Source organism: Sceloporus undulatus, chromosome 1, assembly GCF_019175285.1.
Source record: "Sceloporus undulatus isolate JIND9_A2432 ecotype Alabama chromosome 1, SceUnd_v1.1, whole genome shotgun sequence".
NCBI classification, from domain to species: Eukaryota; Metazoa; Chordata; class Lepidosauria; order Squamata; family Phrynosomatidae; genus Sceloporus; species Sceloporus undulatus.
The window spans coordinates 123,447,970-123,474,983 of record NC_056522.1 but is presented as its reverse complement, the minus strand read 5'-3'; the positions used below and the strand labels follow the sequence as shown (position 1 = coordinate 123,474,983).

The window sequence follows — 27,014 nt, the reverse complement described above, 5'->3', positions numbered from 1 at the left end:
TTTTATTTGATTCTAGTGATACAAAATAGAATACATTTCCGTATTCTCAGTGACAACAGAAGTCTATTTTTAGAAGTATGTCTAAGAAACAGTAGCAGCAGCAGTAATTATGGTGGGGGGGCCTGTCTGGAGTCCGAATGGGCTGGATGAGGAAAAAATCGACTCAAGCTGAATCCAGAGAAAACGGAGGTAGTGGTATAGTGATGTTCTCCTGGTCCAGGAATGGCGGTGGTTCCACCTGTCCTGAATGGGGTCACGCTCCCTGTGAAGGACTCCGTGCGCAGTCTGGGGGTGCTTCTTGACTCGTCGCTTCACCTGACTGCTCAGGTGAATGCGACGGTCACGAGCACCTGTTATCAGCTTCGGCTTATCCGCCAGCTGCGCCCATACCTGGCCCAGAGGGACCTAGAAAACTGTTGTACACGCTCTGGTAACCTCGAGACTGGATTTCTGCAATGTACTCCACATGGGGAAACCCCTATACCAAACCCAGAAGCTTCAAATAGTGCAGAACATGGCAGCCAGGCTGGTTCCCTGGCGTTTCCAGGGCCAGCCACATAACCCTGTGCTGAAAGATCTCCATTGGCTGCCCATCCGCTTCCGGGCTCCATATAAGGTGTTGGTGATTACCTATAAGCCTATATGGCTTGGGCCCAGGATTTCTGAAGGACCGCCTCTCCCCGTATATTCCGTCCCGCACCCTCAGAACATCTCGGCAGCAATTACTGAAGGTGCTGGGGCTAGGCTTTCCTACCAGAAGAGGACATTTTCCATCACCGCCCCGGCCCTTTGGAACACACTGCCCACTGAGCTCCGCTCATCAACCTCCCTGGCCCAATTTCAGAAATTTAAAAACCTTTCTGTTCCAACAAGCATTCCCCAAATAAAATCCTGTGGGCCTCCCTCCTCTTCCTGGCCAAGAGGTTGGGCTATGGGGCTTTAGCTTGTTATTGTACTGTATTTAGCTGTATATGTTTTATTGTATTGTATTACTCTGTTTTAATGTATGTTGTAAGCCGCCTGATCTTGGGAAGGAGCGGGATATAAATAAAAATATTATTATTATTATTCTATATTATTTTTATTATTATTTATTATTATGTGTAGACATGCCAAGAGCTGAATTGTTTTTGGACCGGTAGCAGTTCCCTGTTGTAGGATGTATTCTAATAGGTATCCTACTAATAACTGTTTCTTGCTTTTCATCTAGCAAGCATGTTCCTCGAGGTGTCTTAGATATTAAATCTGAAACTGTTCAGGCTTTTAGATTTTCTTTTTAAAAAATTGGCAACCAAGGCTAATACTTGCTAATATTTTATATATTATATTTTCATTCCAAGATGTGTTTTACTATGAGGCATTTTATTATTTTACAGTTTAGGAAATAAACTTCCTGTTTGTTTCAGGCACCACTACCCTGTGTATCTTATCAGCCACTGGCAAAATTTCTAGTAACTATGGTAACAGAAATGTTCTCCAGTTGTTGAGAACATTTCCTTTTTCTGCACAAGACCCTGCTACGATTGTATTCATCACCATTTGAGAAAAGCTCAGCTGTGCAACAGCCAAAGAAATGAAAAGTCTACACCATCCCTAAGGCTGTACTTTAGATGTATTGTTTCTTTACAACAAAACTGGGTATTTCAATTTCACTAGCCATCAATGTTGTCAATCACTATAGTGTCAGTTTTATAACTATATAAGATTTTTATAAGTATAAACAATTCTAACTGCTAAAGGAAAGAGGTATTGTTTTGTTCTGAGGAATGTTACAAACTCACTATTAATTGATTGAGGCATAGTGATCAAGTTATTTTTTATTTAAATGAAACCTTTACATTTTTAAATAATGGCTCTTGTTTTTAAGGATTCCCTTTAAATCCAAAACCCAGAAGCCTCCTCCTCCAGAGGAACCACATTAATTTACTTCGGCTTTTATTATGACAACTATATTGATTTCTGGGAAAAGGAACTGTGGAACTCTATCTTTCTAGCGCAGAATGATGACATCCCTGAGAAGCTTTGGTTTCTACACCACCCACACACAGACATTGCAAAGCAGGTTTAAATCATACCCATCGTGTCTGCGCTGATTAACTAGACCAAAGTATGGAATAACTAACATGAATATTTTGGAGAGTATTACTTAACAGGCCATACAACAGTGAAATGCTATGTACAGTGCGCCCGCGTCATACATGGGTGCATTATATGCTGCTTTCAGTGCTGCTGCCATGCACTGGAAGAAACAATGGCATGTGCCGCCATCGCGTGCCGCCGCGAGCATGAGCCCCATTACTTGTAATGGGGGAGCATATGTGTTTTTTGTTTTACGCGGGGGGTCCGGAACGGATCCTCCGCGTAAAACAAGGGCACACTGTACTTGAAACAGTATTTTTCCATTCTGCCTAGCTTCCTAACAGCTAGCTTTAGTCAAGTTTTTAAAATTTAAATGAGAATTCAACACTGGGAACAATTATGCTAATACTGCCAGAAAATGTGTTTGCTTTGTTAAATTGAGCTTCAAAAGCATTTCAATTGAATACACATTTGTGATCACAAGTAAGGCCTATTCTTATATCCATTCAAAATGTTTACTTTATTACAGCTTATTACAAATGTGCTGTCTAAAATGTAACAGCATGACTCTTCAATTTCCAGTCCATAATTTTATGATAATCATATGTAATAATATGCATGGGCCGACTTCTATGCCTAACAAAGCCCCAGATTGGTGTGATAGCAGCTCCATGTTCCCCACGGCATAACATTCCCTATATAGGAACATTCGTCAGTAAAAAGAGATAGATTTAATCACATATTTTCATTTGTTTTATAGTCACTCATCTGGGTTGTGGTATTCTAAAAGAACAAATGTGATCTCTAATTATGGTATATTTTCAACAACCAATGCTGGCTACTAAGAAATATGTATTTTATTAAATTCCTAGTTATATACATGTCAGGTGAAAACAGATTCTAGGTGGAGATTTAGCTCACAATGATAGTGTCTGAAGTAATTTTCATTTAGATGAGATTCAAATTATATTTTGGGGAGTTAAATTATCACTTTAATCTTAAATTTTAAAATATTTTGCCCTTTTTTGCCCATGGGCTTTTCATGAAGCCAGATAATTTTAAAATGATTCTGGAGTGCTCATTCCTCATACAAATGAAAATACTTTCAGTTCTGTGCTATGACAATCTGAAGCACAGCATATTTAAAGGACATGATTACTGACCCAAAGTTCCCTTGGGCATGTTTCTTAAACAACCATCTCTATGACAATGATTTTGAGGCAAGGGCTGCCATTCAAAGAATCTCCACAAACCATGCAAAATTAGGGCAGTTATCCAGGTTTGTTTGCATGTAAAATAACTTAAATTAATAAATTAAAACAAAGCAATGACAGAGACAGGAGAGTCAGTGTGATACAGTCATTTGAGTGTTGAACTCAGACTCAAGGAGACCAGGATTCAAATCTCTTCTCAGTCATGGAAACCCACTGGGTGACAAGTCACACTCTCTTGGCCGTAGAGAAACAGAATACCTCCTTCTTAATAAATAATACCAAAGGATACAGTTACCATAAGCTAGAGTCAATTTGAAGGCATATAACAACAACAAATGATTGACTCAATCTCTCACTTGGTAAGGTACTTTCTGGTTCATTTAAAAATTATATTGGTCTTCCTGGATTGGAAAAGATGGCTGCCACATTTGAAGAAATCAAAACCCTGGGAAATTAGTGTAACTGTGACTGGGCAGTGTTATCCCATTGGTAGCAGCAAAGAAGGTGTTCTTGATCTTTCTGCTTTAGTTCAAATTTGAAAACTGCCATTTCCCCTGAAAGTCTAATCGTTTAAAAAAATTGTTCCCAATTCATAATTGTTATACCCATATTAGACAAGGCAGTGATACAGCAAAGAGATTGTGGGTTATGCCAGTCCTGGAAAATAGTCTTGTGCTGTAATACTGATTTTGCTGTAGAGAATTAAACAAAAAAAGTCCCAAACTGTCCTCCCAGAGGAGCTCCTTTATCTGAATATTCTAAGTGTGATTGTACTGCAGAGTCACATAAGGCATTACAATATTGTACTGGCAATTTTATTTCCAGCACCCTCTCCTCATGATTTCTAGCATAGTGTTTAACTTTCCACAAAAACCATATGTGGGTTGACATAATCATTGAATGAGGTGGCTAAATTTACTGAAGACACTAAATTACTTAGAGTAGTGAGCAGAAAAACAGATTGCACAGAGCTCCAAAAGAGTTTCTCTAAACTGGGACAATGGGCAGGAACCTGACAAATGTGGTTCAATGTAGGCCAGTGTAAAGTGGTATGTATTGGGCATATCGCCCAATCTCTCTTCTTCCTTTTCTCTCTAAGGTGTTGGAACGAGTCGTCTATTCACGCTGTCTTGAGTTTCTTGAAACCAACTCCATTCTGGACCCCTTCCAGTCTGGTTTTTGCCCACGGCACTCCACAGAGACGGCCCTTACTAAGATCTCAAATGATCTTTTGCGGGCCAAGGCGAATGGCCTCTATTCTATCCTTGTCCTACTCGATCTGTCTGCGGCCTTTGACACCGTGGACCACTGTCTCCTAATAGATGTACTCGCTGACCTTGGTTTCTCGGGCCTTGTTCTCGATTGGTTCACATCTTACTTGTCAGATCGATCTTTTTCAGTGGTCTCGGGTGGTCAGACCTTGTCTTCTGTCCCCTTATCTGTTGGAGTTCCTCAGGGCTCTGTTTTGGGTCCCCTTCTGTTCTCTCTATACACACTCTCCCTTGGCAAACTTATCAGTTCTTTTGGTTTCTCTTACCATCTTTACACCGATGATACCCAACTGTACATTTCCACCCCTAATCTTTCATCAGAGCTAGAGCAGCAAGTGTCATCCTGTTTAACAGCTGTCTCCCACTGGATGTACCATCGGCGTCTGAAGCTCAATATGTCCAAGACCGAGCTTCTTGTTTTCCCTCCTAAGCCCACCCTTCACTACTCCTTTTCTATTTCTGTCAATAACATTTCTATCCAGCCGGTCCAGGAAGCCCGTAGTCTCGGTTTCATCTTTGACTCCTCTTTGTCATTTATCCCACAGATTCAGACTACAGCCAAAGTCTGTAGATTTTTTCTCTATAATATCGCCAAAATCCGTCCATATCTCTCAGCTTCTACCGCAAAAACACTGGTCCATGCCCTAGTGGTCTCACGACTAGACTACTGTAACCTCCTCCTGGCAGGGCTTCCTCTCTCTCTCACCTCCACCCATTAATTTCTGTTCAGCATTCAGCTGCACGTATTATTTCACTCGCTCGCCGTTATGATCATGTCTCCCCTCTGTTGTCTTCCCTTCACTGGCTCCCTCTTCCTTTCCGCATCAGGTACAAACTTTTGTTACTGACCTTCAAAGCTCTGCATGGGCTGGCCCCTCTTTATTTAACTGATCTTCTCTCTTCCTACATCCCTACTCGCACTCTCCGCTCTGGTAGCCAAAATCTCCTCTCTCAGCCCAGGATCTTCTCTGCCCCATCCCGGATCCGTCCCTTCTCTCTAGCTGCCCCTCATTCCTGGAACCTTCTTCCTCCGCATGCACGGCTCATCACTTCCCTAACCAGCTTTAAGACAGAGCTGAAAACCATATTGTTTAGGGAAGCGTTCTCAGGGAATTTGTGATTGTTATCTGGCTGTCTGACAATAGTTGATGTGATGTGATTTGTTTGATATTTGATGTTTTTAATCTGTTTTTTCCTTTCTAGATGGTAATTTTATCTATTCCTCTTTTAATTGTTATTATCTTAGAATGTACGCCTTGGGCAGGCTTTTATCTACTCCTAATTTTACCAACTTTGTACAGCGCTGTGTATAATTACAGCGCTATAGAAATAAAGTTTAATAATAATAATAATAATAATAATAATAATAATAATAATAATATAAATATCCCAATTTCATACACAGAGTGACAAATTCTGATCTACCAGTGAATGATCAAGAAGGGAATCTAGGGTATATGATACATAACTCAAAACAGATAGAAAGGAAATAGCAATAAGCTTTTCCCCCTCTCATAAAAGTAGGATCTATGGTGATTCAGGAAAAGAAGTCTTTTTCACATATCATATTGTTAAAAAGTTGCAGTCATCGTTGCACAATGTGATTGTGGTTTCCAGTTTGTATATCTTTAAAAAGATAATTGAATTAATTTGTAGATTCATCAATGGTCAGGGATGGCTTTAATTCAGGGGTGGCTATGTATCACCTCCAGTATCACTTCTACACTACATCTTGGACATCACAGCAACTGATATATGTATGAAGTACACCTCTGTATGTCAGCTGTTGGGGTGAACAAGATGAAGGTTGCAGTTGCATTCATGTCTTATTAGCAGTTTTCCCATAGGTAACTAAATGGCCACTGTGTGAACAAATGGCTGGACTAGATAGGTCTTTGATCTGATCTAATCTGGCTCTTTGTATATTCTTAAAACCACATGATCTCTTTCTTTGTAAGTAATCACAAGTTCAAACCCCATCAGTAATATGTGAAGGGGAAGGGGATGATCAGTGTACATCACTTTGATTTACTTACATAGCATGGAGTTATCTTTTCCTAGTTCTTCAGTATTTGTTTTTACCATCTTGAATAATCTGGTGTCATCTGCAAACTGATAACCACACTGTTCACCCCTATGTGACTTTGTACTAGGTAACATAAATTACCCAGCACTATATTTGAAAGTATATATATATATTTATATATAGTGAAACTGGGAAAAATCATAAAATATTTTCCAGAGAAACCAATATTGGTCTCAACATGCAAGATTTCAGCTGTACAAACCATCAAGAATTGAAAAACTCAGAGGCAATAAAGCTCATGATTGTTTGTAAATATCCATATGTTGAAGCACCCAAAAAGATGTACATCTCAAAATGTTTTACAAATGTCAAATCACTATTGTACTGTATGGATGAGAGAGCTGGGCAATTATTTCTCATTAAAAATACAACCCAAAGCAATTGTACTTGCTTTAGTATCACAGGAGAGAGGGCAAATTAAGCAAAATTCTTTACTAAATAAAAATCCCATTCAAATTGTATTAGGAAACATTATTTAGACTGGGTAAGGAAATGCAGTTCTCCATGGCTCTTTCTGCGGGCATCCACATTCCCTCTTTTTGACTCCCACTCAAGATGAATTAACATGTCTGGAAGCCTTCAAAAGGAGCACTTTAACCTTTAAAAAATTGCACACACATGCCAGTATTGTTTGATATACAAAATATTAGTTGTTCAAAAATGAAGTTGACTTCCAGCCAATTCTGGTTTTGTGTTGGGGTGCATTTTTGGCATCCTCTACAGACCCCAGGTCCTAGGAACAGACAATTGGCCTCCAGACCTGCTGCTGATTTAGAGTAAGGCTACAAAATTATACACACTTATGCCACACTGAACTTAAAGATGAGAAACCAAAGGGGTGGATCATCTGATAACTCTCCTCCCACCAAAAGCAACCTATGGGGGGTTGGTATCATCCCCCTTTCCTTTCTGCACACCATACAATTGGCTTCAGAGGGTTGGTAAACCTTCTTTAGATATTTTTGGGTAGTAGAGAGGACCATAGGGTTGAGAGGAAGAGAATGGGAAGAAAGTTCAGTCATGAAAGCAGTCAAGTGTGAGCACATCTTTTCTAGGTCCTAGGGACTTATTTCTAAATAGACATGCTCAGGATTGCACTATAAGTTTCATATCAGTACATAGTCTGTCTAATGTAAAATGAGTTATTTCACATTCATGATGTTTACAGAACAGTCTTATCTTGAGACATTTCTTGATATTTATTCCTATTTTCTGAAAAGACAAAATAATGTATGCCTTAAGTTCAATCAGTGCTACCTTCAATTTCATAAAATGTGTTTGAAAATGTATACTGTGATTTTAGAAAGCAAAGTACAACATCAAACACCCTCTTACATATGTAAGTTGCTTATTTCCCATCTTACTGTAAATATTTTGGGGCTGAGTAACAAAAGTAAAACAATGCCAGCAAATAGGACTGCCAGAATGAAAACTGGAGAAGGTTCCTGTACCTTTAATGGTTATGTAGAAGAGAGAATCTCGACAGGTGTTGCTTGTCACACCAACAAATAACAAGCAGCTTCTGTTGCAATTCCCCTTTCTACACAACCATTAAAGGTACACAAGCCATCTCTAGATTTCATTATGCCAACATCACCAGCAACATAATTTTACCAAAACAGAGATGTACAATGTTAAGTACTCTTACCTTAATTTGTGCAAATGGTCTATCTAAACTTCCAACATAAAGAAATCCAACATTCTGTGGGAGAAGCCTAAAAAAGAAAATGCCTTTTAAGAAATCTCTATGCACCACACATTCCTTTTATATAGGTATGTGTCTTGCTACAAAACTAAGTATGTATTAAAAAAACAACTGGTTCATTCAGGAGTTAGCAGAGCAATTGAACATAAGCCAATCTTTTATGCTACAATGGGTCTATATGGTTATGGCTGCTCGAAATGTTTTATGTTGCTTCAATAGATTATATTTTATGTTTTACTATTTTTATTTTTTACTTTGTGAACTGCCTTGGGTAGACTTTGCCTTAAAAATCAGTAAACAAGTATTTTAAACCTACCCATCTAACTCCATATAACAGCAAAATTAAAAGCAGAATTAAAATCAAAAGGAACAGAATTAAACCTTCAGTTAGGTGAGAAATTCAGACTCTCCCATCACTTACTCCTTCTTTCCTTGTATTTCTTCTGCTGAGCCAACTTTTTTCTAAATATCAAGATAACCTCAACTGGAAAATGTTCTTAGGAAGAAGAGCTAAGGGGGGTTAAGGGGGGATGTAGTATCTGCAATCACAAATATGTTCCTTTTGTTGTTAAAACAGTACACCCACTTTTCCATTCTGGATCAGGCAGTTCAGTATTTACAGAAAATAGTGGCCATTTCATCTAGATATACTATTAAAACAGTGTTTACAAACTAAAGATATACACTGGGGGTTGGCAAGGCACAGTCTTCCCAATGCTGTTGTATTGCAACTCCCATCAACCTTAGCCAGGATAGCCAATACTCAAAACTACAGTCCAAGAATGTCTACAGACTAACCAGGGTTTGCTTAATTGACAGATATTAAACATAGCAAGTATCTACTCCTATCTTTGGTGTATTGGTGTACAAGTGAAGAATAACTTTATTGGTATTATCTGAATCAGAATCTCCCACCAATACATGTACACATGTGGTAACTGAACATTACAACTGACATATATTATAAGTTTATTGTACTCCGAACAATGGCTGAAACACTGCATGGCTCAGTATAGTGTAGTAGTTTCACCATGCCGAACAATGCTAACCTGAGCTCTTTAGCATATCCTGGCAATATTGCCACTGAGGTCTCTCTTCACCATGGCCATTCTTGTTTGGAGGTGGGGAAGATTGAGAAAGAATTACACGAACCACTGAGGTATGATAAGAGTCTCAGAATCTAGCATACTTCAGTGGATTACTTGTCTTACTACAGTGAAGGTCCCCAAACCTTTTCAGGCTGCCACCCACTTTTCTCTTGAATGACAAACCTAGTGCCCTTCCCCGCCTACTGTATTTCTTGATATTAGGGTACTGTTCTACTACAAATTCAAACCAACTAATCTAGCACTATAAAGTTAAACAGACATGTATATTTCACAGATAAAACTGAACTTTGTAAAATAATTTAATGTTTTTAACAGTTTGAAAAACAAATTCACATTTCATCTGTAAATCATTGCCTTCATAGCTTTAATGGGATAGATGTGCTTGGTGCAGGAATATTTGTTTTTCAACATGAGGCTGAAAGGCACTAAGAAGTCTTAGATCCCTCCATTCAGCTATTTTCAGTCTCTTTCCTTGCTTGGAAAGAAGCTGGGTGACTGCACTGAAGTTCTACTAAATACAATGTTGGGAAGGCAATAAAGTACATCTTGACGTTGCTCCACAGTTCAGGGTAGCAAGCAGATATTTTTTTTATTATTATTATTATTATTATTATTATTATTATTATTATTATTATTTTAGGTTGCAACCATAAATTCTGATATGGTTTTCTAAAATTTGGCCTCAACTCAATTTCATTTTAGAGTGAAATAAGTTCATTCTCCACCATTCCCATTTCCTATCAGAAACACCAATTATGAGGCTTCACTAAAAGATCTGGCAACAAAAAACAGACTGGAATATTTTGAGGGAGAATAGCCAGTGGTGGCATGATGGGATTGGCCAGGGCACCCCTGAGCAGAGGGGGCTCTGTGCAGGTGAGAGGGCCGGTGGGGTCTCCTAGTGGCAGGGAATCAGAAAGCAAGTCTTGGCCCACCTTCCCTTTTCCTCCCATGTGGGTAGAAAGAACAAGAGGCCATAGGAGGAATGGTTTGGGTTTTTGGTTTTTTGCTGTCTCAGCCCCTGAAGAGACTTGAGCCACTTGAGTGGGTCACTTTGGCAGTTTTGGTGCTGGGTTTTTCCACCCATGACAAAAGTCTGAGTCTGGCCCTGTGCTGGGCAAAGGCAGGCAGAAATCCAGCTGGTCTGGCCCATGATATTTTGCTGCCTGGGACTGAGGTGTAAAATGGCTCTTGTTCCTTCCTCTGCCACCCATACTATGGCTGTGAAGTTCTTGTTTTCTTACTGGGACCAAGATGATGTCTTCCAGGGTCCCTGAGGGGGAGCCATGTGGGACCGATACAGCTCTGCCCCCCAGAGTTTGTAAATTCAATTTTATCACACCGAGTTTGTAAAAAGAACCACTTTGTTCCTATGGCCTCCTAACGATCTCCTTCCACCCTCCTTTTCCTCACTGCCCCCCTAATCTTTCCACCACTCCAGAGGGTGGTACAACCCATTTTGAGAATCATTGTACTACAGGGACATAGCTAGCCACAGCCACTTTTGCAAACTCCCTTAGTCTCTTCCAGGCATACGTGGTTATGGGTGAGGGGCTTTAGCAGCTATATAATAGGTCCCAGAGAAGGCGCTGGTAGCTACCCATCTCTGCAATAGTCAAAAACAGAGGTACATAGACTTAACTTATAAATATGTATGCCTCTAACAGGATGCTAACCATAATTACATACTGAGCATGAGCACATTCATTCTATATCAGACATTTACCTACAGCATGAAATGACTTTCATAATAATTCATGACAAAATAGACATAGCAAAGAAATAGCCACATCCATACTTTTTTGGAAGAGTTCGATTGAAATTCTGCCTCTCTAGATGGCAGAAGTACAAATTATCAGTTTCATTTTTAACTAAAGAAACACCAACAGTCACATGCAAACACTCAAAAGCAAATATTCAATCATGTTTGGAATCGCGGCATTTCAAAAAATTAAGATCTGAACTGAAATTGTGGTATTTTATAGGAAGCACATATTATTCCTATGTGATAAATAGTCCTCCTTTTTCATCACTACTTATTCAGCATTACAAAGCACAATATTACAAGACCACAAGAAAAAGAAAATATGAGGTTTCCCTACGAATCACAATGATTGATCATTCCGATAAGGTATTGAGATTAATTCAGGGTCAAGACTAAAGCAAACAGAAGTATCTATTTTTATCACAATGTTGTACAGGTGTTTGTTATTTATGTAAATACATCCCCAGAAAGTTACAAGTTATTAACAGGAAGAAAATCCGTTTGAATTATTATTAAGGGAAAATATCAAGTTGTTGTTTTTTCCCCTAGAGAACTTTTTGTTTTCATTAAATATTGGAATTTACAGTATTAATCTGCAGATACATATCAGTTGACTAATCCTGAGGACACAGCGAGAGCACCAAACACTATTTCATGTACACAGTTATAATGTGTAATAAAAATGAAAAAGACATCTTTATAAATAGTGTAACATGCCTTTACCCAGAACTGCCAGTTTCCTTATAGTGTGTTGAATATTTTGTCCAGCTTATTCATAAATTATTCAAATAATTGATCTTTTCTCATTCCTTTGGGAGATGATTATCCAGTCTAACAGCCACTGCTATTAGACTACCCCCATTCCCACCAACTGTGAAGTCTCTATTTTCTCCTTCCATTTCATCTCTTGCAAAGGTGTTTTTGTCTTCAGCCTAGTGGGGATAGAAGTTCCTGGAACTATCTGTGGTTCTTTTGCAATATTTTTATATGATTTTAGACTGGCAAATTACATTCCTACGTCTGTTTCTTTATAAACAAGATAATTAAGATTAGCTTTGAAAAACAATATTTGAAAGATGAAAACATTTGTTTTTCAGACTACAGAAATGTAACAGTGATAGATGACAGCACTGTGCTATCCATTCTTCTTAAATAATTGTATTATTTCAATAACTTAGCAGTATAGTTTAACATTGTTCTTTCCTCCTGCTCCCCATAATTCATTATTTAATTCATGCTGATGATCTCTTCCGATATCCTTTATGGTTCACATTTTCCAATCCACACCCTTATCTCCTCAGTGCAGATGCATCAAGGTGAGAAATGAAAGGGCTAAAATGAAAAATGTTATGCATACACAGTCCAAAGTGAGTAAAGATCTTGACTGCAATGTTAAGATGATTTTTTTAAAAAACAAAACAAATCTATAGCCCTGTCCTTTGTGTAAGCGAAGGAAAATTATTATTCCAACACAACACCTTGCACAGCTTCTTCAAATGCTACCCTTGCAAAATATTAGTCTTGACAATACCTTTGTCAGCTCACTCAGTATAAGTAGCACTTGTCATACATGTCATTGTGTTAATTTGCTATAGCATATATTCTTTCTTTCTTTCTTTCTTTCTTTCTTTCTTTCTTTCTTTCTTTCCCAAGGCTCTGGCCCATCTTGGCCACTGTTCCCTTGCCTCTGCTGTGCCAAAGTGAAAGCCAACGTTGTGCTGTGACATGTCATTATGGCAGGTGTTATTTTGGAACAAGAGTCCTAAGTAAGTGACATCACATTAATTGTTGTGGCTCAAAGCTGTGGAATGCTGGGAAGTGTAGTTTTGTGAGTCATTTTAGCCTTCTGTGTCAGAGAGCTATGGTGCCACAACAAACTAGAAATCCCAGAATTCCATGGCATTGAGCCATGGCAATTAAAGTGGTGTCAAACAGGGTTATTTCTGCAGTGCAAATGCAGCCTCTGTTAAATTTCTTAGACCTGCAATTTCCATTCTATTCCTTTACATATTATTCTAATAGTATTTATTTAATTATTAATCCTAAATTTAACTTGGTAGTTTGGTGGATTAAATTCATCATTACTTTGACATATAAAAATAACAAAAGGCCTCCATGTAATACCAAAAAAACTCAATCATATTTGTGTGAAGTGTATTTATTTGCATTAATTGTCACCAAGATGCGCTTATTGGATTCAGTCTGTCTTTCAGTTGTTCTAATTGAATGGGCTCCCCATAGAAAATAAATAAATTATTTTGTAAATCCCCTTCTCTTTCTATCCTTTAAATTTATTGTATTTAGCTTCATGGTGTTCTGAAAATGGACAAACAGGTGAAGGGGATGGGGCTAATAATTTCTTATATTTAAACAGAATATTAAGCAGCTCTCCGGTAAACAGACTGTCTAGTTTTTTCTCTCAGCTTCCATATTTTATCAGAAAATATACTGGCCATGGTAACTTTTGGTACTATACTTCTTTGAAGCTGTATCCAGGGGTTTAAATTATTGTCCTCAACAAATTTTTCTAATTTCAGTAACTGAAAAGCTTTATAGTATAATTCCAAATTTGGTATTGTCCTGCCCTCTCTTAATGAATGAACACATTTAGAGTTATTCCCAAACCTTAGAGATTTCACCCCTGCTATAAACTTCTCAGTCTATTTTGCCATTCCTTAAATTTTTTACTTTATGGTGCTAGAGGGAATATTCTAAATAAGAATAGGAATTTGGGTAGGATATGTGCTTTAACAGCTGCTAATCTGCCTAATAATGATAGCTGTAATTTGATCCATTCTTTAATTTTTTTCCAAGCATGTTGATATATAATTTTATAATTTCTATAGACCATATGTGGCACATTTTTGTCAAAAGAATACCTAAATATTTAAATCCAGAAAAACTTATTGAAAAACTTATTGGATATCCCCTTCAGCTCCAGATGATCCTGTATGTTCCTGAAATTCCTTTAGTATATTTATCACTTTCCCTTTATCTTTCAATGGATTAGATAACAATAGCAAATCATCATAAGCAAAGAGATTTATTTTATGATCAAACATCTGTTATATATAGTCAGCTCACTATAAAACAAAACAAATAAGTCTACCGATTATTTAAATGAAGATGAGTTAAACTTTGTATTGATATCATTAACTTCTTTTCCTAAGACAAGAAAAAAATTTTAGTTTTCTAAAAGAAATTTCCATTTGTGATTGTATTGCTGCGAAGATTTTCCATTTGGTATCATTGATAATTTATCCATTAATGCAAAATCATGAATTTTATCAATCCATTCTCTTATTGAGGGTCTTTGAGATTTCTTCCAGTATCTTGCATACACAAGTCGGTCTGCTGTTACCATATATAATAATTTACTAATTTCATCTTGTTTTAATTTTACACCAATATTGTCAGTTATGTTTAGAAGAAATAATTCTGGAACAAATGGTATATACTTTTGCATGTACTTAGTAATATATCTATGAATAGCTTTCCAGTATTTTTGTACAGTTCTGCATTGCCACCACATATGAAATAACGTACCAGAAGATCTTTTACATTTCCAGCATTTAGAATTCCTTGATTTTTTAATTTTAGCTAGTTGTACCGGTGTCACATAACATCTATAAAACATTTTTATATAATTTTCTTTTAAAGTTGTACATTTGGAGGATTTATGGGTATTTATCCAGGATCTTTCCCAGCTGTCCATTACAATATTTTTCCTTAGATTTTGCATCCACTTAATCATATTGTTCTTAACTATTTCATTTTCCATTTCGATGTTCAATAAGATCTTATATATTTTTGTAATCATGTGCTTTTCCTCTCCTTTCCAAATTTTATCTATCCTATTCAGTTCAAGTTCTATTCCATATTTCGCTACATCCTCTTTAAATTCTTCTACCATTTGTCTATAATTAAACCAGTGGATTGCCAAACCCTCCCTTTCAAGATCCTCCCTTGATTTAATTTTAATTGCATCCCGTTTTTTATACAATAATCTCTCATAATCTAACCAGTATTGTTGTTTAAGATATTGTTGTTTATGTAACGCCTCCTGTGTAGAATACCATCTTGGAATTTTTTCATAAAAATGTTTTTTATAATTATTCCATACCTTAAGTAATGGTTTTCTATAAATGTGCTCGTTAAAAATTTTCTTATCTTTACAGTTTTCGTAGTTTAAATAGGCATACTACTTTGTTGAGTAGTGTGACAAGACTATAGGTAAATTAAAAATTTAGGATCCTCTCCTGGTTTTAATATAAATATTATTCTAGCTCCCTTCCACTCATAGCCTTATCACAGATTCATGTGCATGAGAATGAAGCCTTAGATCTGTCTACAGTCTATTATTTTAGCTTTTACCTACTTACCTATCAAGAAATATGAACTGTATTTGTGATCTATGTTTAGTTTAATCCATTAACACTAAGACAGCAGAAATGTGAACTATTTACTGTTTACTACTGGAAGGGACCAGTGAGGCAAATGGAAGACACAATGGTTTGTTGATTGGTTGGTTTGTTTTCCATTTCTACCTTGTATTTTCAGCCAAAAGGCCCATGAACAATTTTATGAAAACATCATATAAAATATTTTTAAAAAACAAATAGAACTATTCATTTAATTTGCCAGAAAAAATGCCCCAAACATGAAAACTGATTTACCTTCACTGACATGTGAAGATGAAAATATTTCACTTGCCTCTAAAGTAGATTTGTAAATGTGCCCTCACCTAGGGCCTCTACAAATGAGCTAGAAAGCCCATGCTTCCCTCAGCCACTTTGGACACTGATCTGGTGGTTCCAGTCTGATTCCAGCCATAAGGGGCCTTCTTGTTGTTGTTAACTGCCCCCAAGTTGGCCCTGGCTCATGGCAACCCTGTGGATGAGATATCTCCAAGCTGCCCAATCCTCCACTGCTCTGCTTAAGTCTTGTAGATTCGCCCACGACCTCCCGAATTCAGTCTACCCATCTGGTGTGGGAATTCAAAAATATAGTTGTGTTAGTGTGTAGAATCAGTATTTAGAGAGATCGTGTATCACCTTTGAGACTAAATGAAATAAAGAAGTTGGCAACATGAGCTATCGTAGACTTCAGTCTACTTCCTCAGATGCATATAGTGGAGTGTCTGTCCCTGGATTCCACTCCATTATATGCATCTGAGGAAGTAGACTGAAGTCTATGAATGCTCATGCTGCCAGCTTCTTTATTTTGGTTAGTCTCAAAGGTGCTACAAGATCTCTTTACATCTGGTGTGTGTGACCTCCCTTTCTTTCTGCTGCCTTCCAACTTTCCTAGCATTACTGTATTTTCAAGTGAGTCATGCCTTCTCATAATGTGGCCAAAGTACAACAGCCTCAGTTTTGTAATCCTGTCTTCCAGGAAGAATTCTGGCTTCATCTGTTCTAGGCCCCATTTATTTGTTTCTTGTTGTTCTTTTTTTTGGGGGGGGGCTGTCTATGGTATCCTCAGCACTCTAATCCAGCACCACATCTCAAATTACTTTATTTTTTTCTTGTCCACTTTATTTTACTGTCCAGCTCTCACATCCATACTTGGTTATGGGGAATACTATGTGTGATTCTTAATTTAGTGCTTAGTTGTATGTCTTTACTGTTTAGGATTTTTTCCCCTAGTTCTTTCATAGCTACTTTCCCCATTCCTAGTCTTTTTTCCTAATTCCTTGGCTACCATTCCAATCAATGTTTGATCCCAGCTCGGTCCTGCCGTCAATTGCCGCCACCTTGCCCGACGCCAAAGGACCCGTGGGGCCTTCAGCCTGTCGCGCAAGCGCCCAGGGCCATTGGCCTCTCGTGGAAGCGCACAGGGAGGAGGAGGAGGAGGGAGGAAGGAGCAGGAGGAGGAGGGAGGGAGGAAGGAGGAAGGAGGAGGAGGAGGATTTCCATTCCATTTTTACAAGTCTGCTTTGTTTTAACAATGGTGATGGTGATGGTGATATGAGCCAGCTTCAGAGGCACAGCCAATGTAAGTTGCTGTGATTTTTACAAACTCATGCGCAGTGAAGAAAAACCACAGTCCCTTGACCAAGTACACACTTCTGAGAAGTACAGTTGAACCCGAGGGCAAATCACTTATGAGACCACCTTGACATGTTCAATATGCATAGCAACTAGAACCTCCTCACATTATGGTACTACCGGTTTATTTGGTAGGGCATTTCCTGGGACCCAAGCCAATGGCTTTCTTCACCCATTCTTTCTTCTGCAAAATTGCTATAGCAGTTAAGCTAAAATTCTCTAGATGCAACCAAACAAAAAATAAGTTGATCAGACAATGCCTGATAGCAGATGATTCAGTTTGAACCATAATGGCCTCATTTTACTTGACAGAGAATATTTCTTTAACTTAAATTATTCATGATCAAAAATTCCACTAAAGCAATTGCCTTGCCACCTTCAAACCTCACTCCAAAGACGTAACTTGCACTGTAACATTTTCTCTCGCTTTAGTTTTGCTTAAGAATTATTCAACATGGGAATAACACATATTTTATTTGGCCGATTAGAAGGCAGCACTGTCTTCCCAGTGAGTTGCATAAGTAATCAACCTTTGAAGGCATTCACAACATTCTGCATTCCAATTCGTTTTGCACTACTGGAGCAAAGGATTCTACATTCCTCATTTAAAACATGTAAGGCCAAATTTAGCCCTGCATTAAACAAACGTAAATACAATTTTCTTCATGGTTGATTATATTCTTAAGAGGGAACCATCTTGTTTACAAAGAAAACATCAAATGTAAACAGCAGTGAAGCCTGAGATCTATAGGTTTGGTTAATTATATTCACAGAACAGCTCATGGTGACAGTTCTTTACACCACGAGATTTACAATTGTGAATAATATTTCTGTGGTAAATGCAGAACTAAAGCAATCACTGCAGAGCCTGCAATGAGGCTTTGGGTACATTATACTTTGTTCATTATAACTAAACATATTTGTTCCTACTTGTTCATATTTAAATAGGACAGATAATGTCCAGCATTGTTCCAAAGCAAAAGTATTTGCCAAAAGGTGAAACTCTTGCCATAGCAGCTCCTGATTAGAGGTAATTAGATTATTTATGTTGTAGTGGTGACAAAGCAGGCAGTGGAGGGTGGAGCACACTTGGGTGGGGGGAAACAAAGGAGACAGTAGATATGCAGCCTTGATATGAAAGGCTGGTGACTTGGTAGAAACACAAATTAGAATGAGACCAGAACAAAGTACTTCTTGATAACAAAAGTCTGCAGATTGGGAAGATGTTCTACTCTCATTTGCCTGCCTTAAAAGGGATCTACTTTTATTTCCCGGCCTTAAAAGCTAAGTCAATTATAATCAAGGTAAGAGCCAGTGTGGTGCAATGGTTTGAGTGTTGGACTATGACTCTAGAAAGTAGAGTTCGATTCCAAACTCAGCCATAAATCCCACTGGTTGACTTTAGCCCAGTGACATGCTCTCAGTCTCAGAGGATGACAATGGCAAGCCTCCTCTGAACAAATGTTTCCAAGAAAACCCTGTGATAGGTTCACCTTAGGGCCACCATAAGTCAGAATTGACTTGAACGCACACAACAACAAGGGTTTCCCCCAAAGGCTTTAATTCTCTTCAGTCATTCTTTTGGCTTCACTGAGTTATTAGAAAAGTACACTAAACAAGTATGCCTTATTGTTCTTGTCTGCTACTACACAAAGGAAGTAATAATTATTTCTAAAAGGGAATCTATATATCTCAGCATATTCCCTGGCATGTATTCTGCTGTTGTTTTTGTATGGCATTATGTTTTTAAAAATAAATTATTTTGTTTAAGATAAACATATCTCAACACAATATTTAAGGATAAAATGAAGGCTGAGATGAAATCCCTCGTTACCCAGACATTTAGCACCACTTGACCCATCAGGGTCCCCGAGACAATGTCCAGTTACATGAAAAAATAACAAACAGTACACTTTTCATCTAGCTCTTTAAAAACTACTAACAGCAGTAAGAAACACTGCATTTCTTCAGGATTAGAGTATGATAGTGTCACAATTTCTATGATTAAAAGACTTTAGATCAGCAAGTGCTAAGGGCAACATGGAAAGGGATAGTCTTCTTTGTTCTCCTGTGGTCTATACATGGCACCTCACACAAGCTCTTCATCTGTTCCAGGAAATTGAATGTTGAAGTTCTTAACCATGGAACATTTTCTGGGACCCAAATTGAACATTTCAAATTTGTAGGCCATTGTTTTGTTCTTCATATCTCTTGGCAGATTTTGGTTCAAATTTGAGTGGATTATGTATCCATTGCTTGTGTTTCAGCTCTACTGGTACCAAGTTAATAATAATAATAATTAATAATTTGTTTTATTTATATACCGCTATTCCAAAGATCATAGCGGTGAACAGCAAGTAAGCTAATTAGCAAGTAAGCTAATTTGCCCCCAACAGTCTGGGTACTCATTTTAGCGACCTCAGAAGGATGCAAGCCTGAGTCGAGCTGGTCTTGAACTCGCAACCTTGTGGTTTTGAGTGAATGGCTGCAGTACAGGCATTTAACCACTGCCCCACCAGGGCTTAGATTGTCTTCTGCAAAGTAATCAGTGGAAATCTGCCTCACCTTCAATATCTACAACTTTTTAAACCTAAAACTACATTTAGCACAGCAAAAATTGATGTCTAGAACACCATTACACTTTTTTTAAAAAAATTTTTTTATTAAATTTAAAAATACAACGCAATCATAACAATGATCATTACAAGGGAATTTACCACATCATACATATCTCATATTTTACACAAACCTATTTTCAGACCTACAATCTTACAATTAAACACTCTAATTATTTGAACTATTCCAACTGACGATGATGGCCATCCTCTAATTCTTCTTTCTAGTCCATCAACTTAATGCCTTCCTTAAATCCCCATTCTTCCCTATCTTCTTCTTCCCTTCCTTCTCTCATTTTCCTCCTCATCTTCTCATACTTTTATTCCATTTCAAAACTTCTCATTCACACAATTCATTACTCTTCACTTCACTTACTCTTCTCAATTCACTTACTCTAACCTTCAATCACTTTCTTATACTCTCTGCATTCATACATTACTTCCTTCCCATCATCTGCCAATTTATCTTTCCCTCTAATGTTAAATTTCTATTGCTATTGTCATTTGCAAATCACACCCATTACACTTTTTAGAAGATTTTTAGAAAGGCTGTTATATTACATTATATTATGTTATATGTGTTACATTATATCTTCTGATTGCTTTTCAATCTGTAACACAAAACATGTTTATTTCACCTGCAACAGGAACAGATTGATATACTCTTGAAAATATGTTGAAGATGTTTATATTTTTGCAGCATATAATCCCTCCAGCTATGATAATTGAAGTACCCCTTCCATACTGGAGGAGGTTAAAAAATCATTGTCCTCCAGCTGTCCATCTTTGGTTCAATGTGCCTAAAATTATTATAACTTATTTCAAAAATGCAAAATTATTCAAGACTTATTTGGTATTACTCTTTACTGCCTCTTTCTGATGTATTACACACAGCTGGAGTTAATAAAAATGCTAAAGAACTGGTTGCTAAAATGTGAACCCATGGCTCACTGCTATGGTGTTTCTTTTCATCACTGGACAAGCTTCTCAGGCTTCATAGCAGGCATAGATTATTTAACTGCCTATGTGAGAAGCAAAAGCATACACATTGGTGTTACTATAGCCAAAGGAAGAGTTGGATCTGTGTGCCATTTCTGTGGCTTTTAAAGCTCATTCCCGAGTTCATTTAGTACAGCTGGCCCTTCCGCATCCATGGATTCAACCATCCACAGCTCAGAAATATTCTAAAAAGTAAGCCCCGATTTTGCCTTTTATATAAGGGACACCATTTTATTATGTTATTGTTATATAATAGGACTTGAACATCCATAGATATCCATGTGGGTTGGGGTCGGCTCCTGGAATCAAACCCCAGCAGAAACCAAGAGCCTACTGTAAACTTTTATCAACCTGGATGAACATTAATGCATTATTACTCCATAAAAACTTAGGAAAGTGGTCATGGAGTCAGATATAGGATCCCCCCTCCCCACAATCCTGCTGCACAAAAGAAAGCAATAACAAAGAGTGGATGGAAAAAGGAAACAGAACCTTTGTGACTAAAGAGAGGAAGAAAGCAAAGACTTTGAGAAGAAATGAGAAATTCACTCAAAGAAAATTTCCTATAATGCTATATGTATAGCAATCGAAAGAAAATGGAGTAGAAACATGCAAGGTCTTTAAAGCTTTGGCAAGAAGGGGGGAAAGATCCACTCAAGGGAATGTATTAGTGTCACCTCCCAGGCTTGTATTCCTAAACAGCACTCTGCACTTTTGTCCCCAATGGCGGCGCTTGCCATCCGTGGATGCTCAAATCCACAGATGGCAAGTCCACAGATAAAGAGGGCCCACTGTAATTCTAATTTTTCAACATGCTGATGCACACACTTGATTCTGGCAAAACAGAAAAAAAGTGTTTCTAATGTTCAAGGAAAGAATAAATACTAGTTAAGTAATATCACATAACATAAAGAACTGGAATCTCGAAACAATTTCCCTTTTCCAAGATTATTATAAAGAATATTTTCTATAAATGATTTAAGACGTTAAGAGTAGATACTATATTCCTCTATTATATATGATTCCCTCATACCAAGCTTCAAAGTATCCTTTCATAATTACTACAGAGTGTTCCTCTGTGCTAATCTACCTATCATGAGGACAGAAGTTTACAAGACATTCTTTAACAGAGTCCAAAACGCAGGAGCAAAGCTCCTTTTTAAAAAATTATTTGTAACACCATGATATTTCCTTAGTTTTAAGCATTTCTACCAATTAGGGCAGACCATGTTTCACTTTGACATGCCAAAAACAAAATAACAAATTCAGTTTCTGACCTCACAGATACAAAAATCAAGCTGTAGCTGTATGTATACTGCAAGTAAAAACTTTGGTAGGTGACTGATGGATGCAGCAAACCGTAACTTTGTAATTTCCCCCATGCTCTGTTTCTCCTTACAATCATGTACATGAATCTACAATATTTCCAAATCATTTAGTCAAATCTTTCCTTTCAGGAGGTCGAATACATGATGCCTAATAATTCAAGGTTCTCAACAATTTAATGTGATAATACAAATGGAGAGGAATTTCAAACACAACATTTCTACATCTACAGCTACATAAGCATGCGTCTCCATCTACAGCTACATAAGCATGCGTCTCTGTACATCTGTCGAAATCATCAGCTTATATGAAGCAATTCAGTACTCCTTCTGGTAGCACTCCAGATCTCTGCCAAGATGTGAGTTTTCTCATTTGTCTACAAAATATCATGCCACTTTGAAATATGCTCAGCAAATGAGAAATGCATCCAATTTTATCAAGCAACTTGTCAAATCTAAGAATTTCTTGATCTTGTGTCAAATGTGCAAGTTCTGTGATGGCTAGTATTAGACTTGATTCTGTGTCAAGTCTGTTCACACTTCTGCTATTTTCAGGGACATTTTCAAAGTTTCTGCCACATTTGTAGTGCTTTTTAAAAAGAACACACACAGAGAAAAAAAAACTTCACCTATTTATGGGAGATGAGCAATTAACACTTTGAGACACCAAGCCTACATTTAACGTTTGCTCTATCTTAAAGTATCAGTGATATAACCTTCAGAGACAATAGGAATAGCAAATCATTTCATATTGAAAAAATATAAAACAGACTCTTTTTCATTCATAGTCCCTTGTTGCAAAATTTTACTTTCAAACAATAGAGAAATCAATTTTTTCATGCTGAATGAAGAATTTGGCAGAGTCTCCATTTCTTATTTCAAAAGCACCATCTAACATTCTGAAAACAGACTCCAGTTGTATTTTAGAAATACTTTTTGTCAGCAGTACAGGTTGAATTTCCTTTATCCAAAAGGTTTGAGACTGGAAGTATTTTGCATTTTGAAAAACTTGTATATTATGCATTTTGGTTGTCCCAATAAAGGTATCACTGTGGTGGATTTTTGATGTTACTGAATTCACCCAGATACAGTGTTACATCCAAACCAACTTCCATTCACTTAACAAAATGTTCACTTCTCCTGTCTTCCTCCCTGTGATTTGCACTTAGTCCCCTAGAAATCTGCACTGGCAGGTCCTCCAGCCCTATTTGAGCAGGGGGAATCCATGCAGATAGTAAATTCTGGCAGATGGACACCATTAGATACAGCCTACTCTGCACCACACATATGAATACACAACTCCAAATCAAATAATCTATAAATGCCACAGAAGAGTTAGACTGCTCTGTCTAAGTCAGATAAAGGAAAACTGCTCTAGCTTCAATTTCTTAAATCTCTTTAGATTTACAACCAACTTTGGTTCAGCAAGAATTGATATTTGGAACATTCTGGATATGACTATAGCTTTTTAGAAAGAATTTGTCTACTTCAACTAAATGCTGATTATATAATACAGATAATCCTTCTTTGTGGCATCTGATCTGTTCAATTGTTCCTCCTTTATAGTAGAAGATATTGAAGCATTTTTAATTAGAAAAATATTTGACATTTGTATATGCACATGTACTTTTAAATTATATCTCTGCAAATTTGGTATTTATCCGATCCTATCTGATCTTGGAAGCTAAGCAGGGTCAGCCCTAGTTAGTACTTGGATGGGAAACTGTCAGTGTATACCAGGTGCTATGATCTATATTCCAGAGGTAGGAACTGGCAAAGCTACCTCTGAGTATTCCTTGTGTAAGAAAACCCTATGAAATTCATGGGGTTGCCAAAAGTCAACAAGTGATTGGAAGGCACATAGAGAAACCCACACACAAGGTGGCAGGACTCTGTTGGATTACATTAGCTAAATAAATGATTAATACTCCACAGTCAGAAATTAAGCATTCACCATTCAACCACACAGTGGACCCTTGTTATATGCTGGGGTTTGGCTCCAAGGTCCCCCCATGTATAATAAAAACTGTGTATGCTCAAGTCCCATTAAATATAATTACATAGCAAAATGGTGTCCCTTATAAAAAATGGAAAATCAAGGTTTGATAGTTGAAATTTATACTTTTTTGAACATTTTCAAACGATGTATGCTTGGATCTGTGTATAAAAAAATATGTGTATAAGAAGGGCCGACTGTATATTCTACAGATGGCACCTTCAAGAAAATGTATTTTGGATATATAGCAAGATTATATAAATCTGTATGCCTAGCTAATGTTCATGGCCTAGGTACTCTCCTGCTTTATTTTTATTTTTCTTTCTTTATATTTATAGTTCAAAAAATTCAATAAATAAATACTATAGAAATAACTAAGCATCAGAAAAACAGCATTTTCAATTAGAATTAGAGATGATCAGTTGAAGATTTCACTGATCATTTTTAAACTAGTGTTTTGAAGTTGATCTCATGTTCTGTACTCCCTTGAGTCACATTCTTACTAACAATTATGTTAGTAATTCAATTCCTTCCCTCCAAGTACAGATGGCAGTTTATTTCTATGCAATTTTGAATATACGAAAGAAAGGTATTTGAAATCTAGATTCCATGTGTAACTTTTCTCCAGACCCACATTCTAGGATCTTTCAATTATTTCTCACCTCTCTTTGTTGCCTTTCTCCCCACATACTCTGTGTCCTCCCAAATCTGACTGAGGCATTTCAGTTCCCCATCCCTCTCATTTTCAGTTGCCTATTTCATGTGCAATTTTTCCATCCAGTTTCATCACCCTATTTACCAAGCACAGCCCTATTCTTCCAACAGCATACTCCTACACCTTAGCTCTCCAGGCAGCAAGTGGCATATGAGGTATATCTTATATTACAGATATGGAAGATGAATTGGGAGAGTTTACATACCCTTCTCCACCAACTCTTGTTATTTTTAGGCGAAAATCCACCGAATTCAGACTGGGTGGCTTCCATTTCAAAATGTCATCACATCGTCCAGGCTTATATTTCTTAAAGAAAATTAAGAAGAATTAATGGAAACTTATTTCATTCTATAAAAACCATCATTTCATAGCTTTTTCAGTATTTGCAAATATAATTATAAGGCCACATCTTTACTACAACATCCTCTACTTTCTACTTGACACAGGAAGTACAGTGGTACCTCGGGTTACGAAATTAATTCGTTCCGCGGCTAATTTCGTAACCCGAAAAACCTTCGTAACCTGAATTGCCATAGGCGCTAATGGAAAAAATAGCTCTCTGCTGCCCTCCGGTGGCGGAAAATAGCGCCGAGGTTTTTTCGTAACCCGAAAAAACCTTCGTAAGCCGAAACAATAAATCCCTATGGGATTTTTTCGTATCCCGAAAAATTCGTAAGCTGGGTAATTCGTATCCCGGGGTACCACTGTATTAGAACCAGTATGTGAAAGATGAGTTATGTTTATGAGTTTCCTGCCCATATGTGATTATTCAAAATTGGTAATGGGATTATGTGGTGATCAGTGTATACCACACACAGCTGTCATGTCAATCAGATGTACTAACTTAGTAAAATGGTAAATGTTCCACTGCTCCCAATCCATGAAGATATGCCCAAGCCAAAATTTGATAAAGTTTAACTATGGGTGTCTATGACTTTATCCCACAGAGTACACATTTAATAAATATAATACAATGTACACATCTGAAAAGTAACAGAATAATGAAATGTTTTTTAAATGTGAAGTCGAAGGCTTTCATGGCCAGCATCCATATTTTTTTGTGAGTTTTTCAGGCTATGTGGCCATGTTCTTGAAGAGTTTATTCCTGATGCTTCACCTGCATCTGTAGCTGGCATCTTGAGAGAATTTTTTTAAAGATCAGCTTGTATTACAATTATATATTAGCACCAATCATATAGCAAAAGAAAAGAAGAAACAGATTGTTTAATTTCTTGGGATTATTTCAAGAACATTGTAAATTAAAGAGGGATAAAATTATGAAGTGCAAACAAAATCTAACCCACCCACTCCATTCTCCAAGTACTGAATTGGAGATGACCTGCAATGGTATGTGACATGGTTTTGTGAACATTCTGTCTCGAAAGGGGGGGGGCATAATTTCAAGGAGTACCTATGAAACTGAATGGATATGCTTGGGTGCACCAATCATATTGTACATAAAATAATAAATATGCATTATTGTGGAAAGCAATATAACAGTATTAACTCTGGTTCTAGCAGCAACTTCTTCAGTGATAGCAGCAGTTTTGACTGCATTAACAGTAGCTAAAAGCAACCATTCACCAATGGATGAGAATGCTCCTGTAGTCTTAGACTCAAAGAGTACAATTCACTCCAAACTCTGATTCTATCTACCCATCATGATTAAAAGCCATTCACAGAGCTACCCTGCATGAATTAAAGCCATCTTAGGCTATGCTCCAATAACCACTCCCCTAACAGTAAGCTGTACTGACCTCAGCTAGAACTACTAGTGAGTAGACACATATAGGACATTGCTGTAAGCTACTGACCATCCTCACATCTTCCATCATCTTCCACAAATTGTTCACTGTGGCCTGTTACAGACCGCCAAAATAAAGCTGCTTCGGGTCTCTTTGGAGGTATGCTATTTAAATGATGCATGGGTCCTAAGAGTCCGGAGATCGCACCAAAGCCACACTCCATTCCTAAGCACTGGAGTGCAGCTTTGGTGCAGCTTCTGGATTCTTAGGATGCATGCATCATTTAAACAGCATACCTCCAAAGAGACTCAAAGCAGCTTTATTTTGGCAGTCTGTAACA

General features: G+C 37.4%; 1 protein-coding gene across 2 annotated transcripts in view; it reads right to left on the bottom strand.

The window, feature by feature from the left end:
- The window catches only part of RNGTT (RNA guanylyltransferase and 5'-phosphatase), a 220,186-nt gene that overhangs the window by 13,820 nt on the left and 179,352 nt on the right, over positions 1-27,014 (bottom strand). The window contains exons 12-13 of one of the 2 annotated variants that reach the window (XM_042449658.1): positions 25,135-25,235; positions 8,299-8,365 (exon numbers count right to left, since the gene is read on the bottom strand). In XM_042449658.1, coding sequence (XP_042305592.1) covers positions 8,299-8,365; positions 25,135-25,235 — 168 coding nt within the window. The remainder of the gene's footprint in view (positions 1-8,298; positions 8,366-25,134; positions 25,236-27,014) is intronic. The other variant, XM_042449667.1, reaches the window with a different exon arrangement.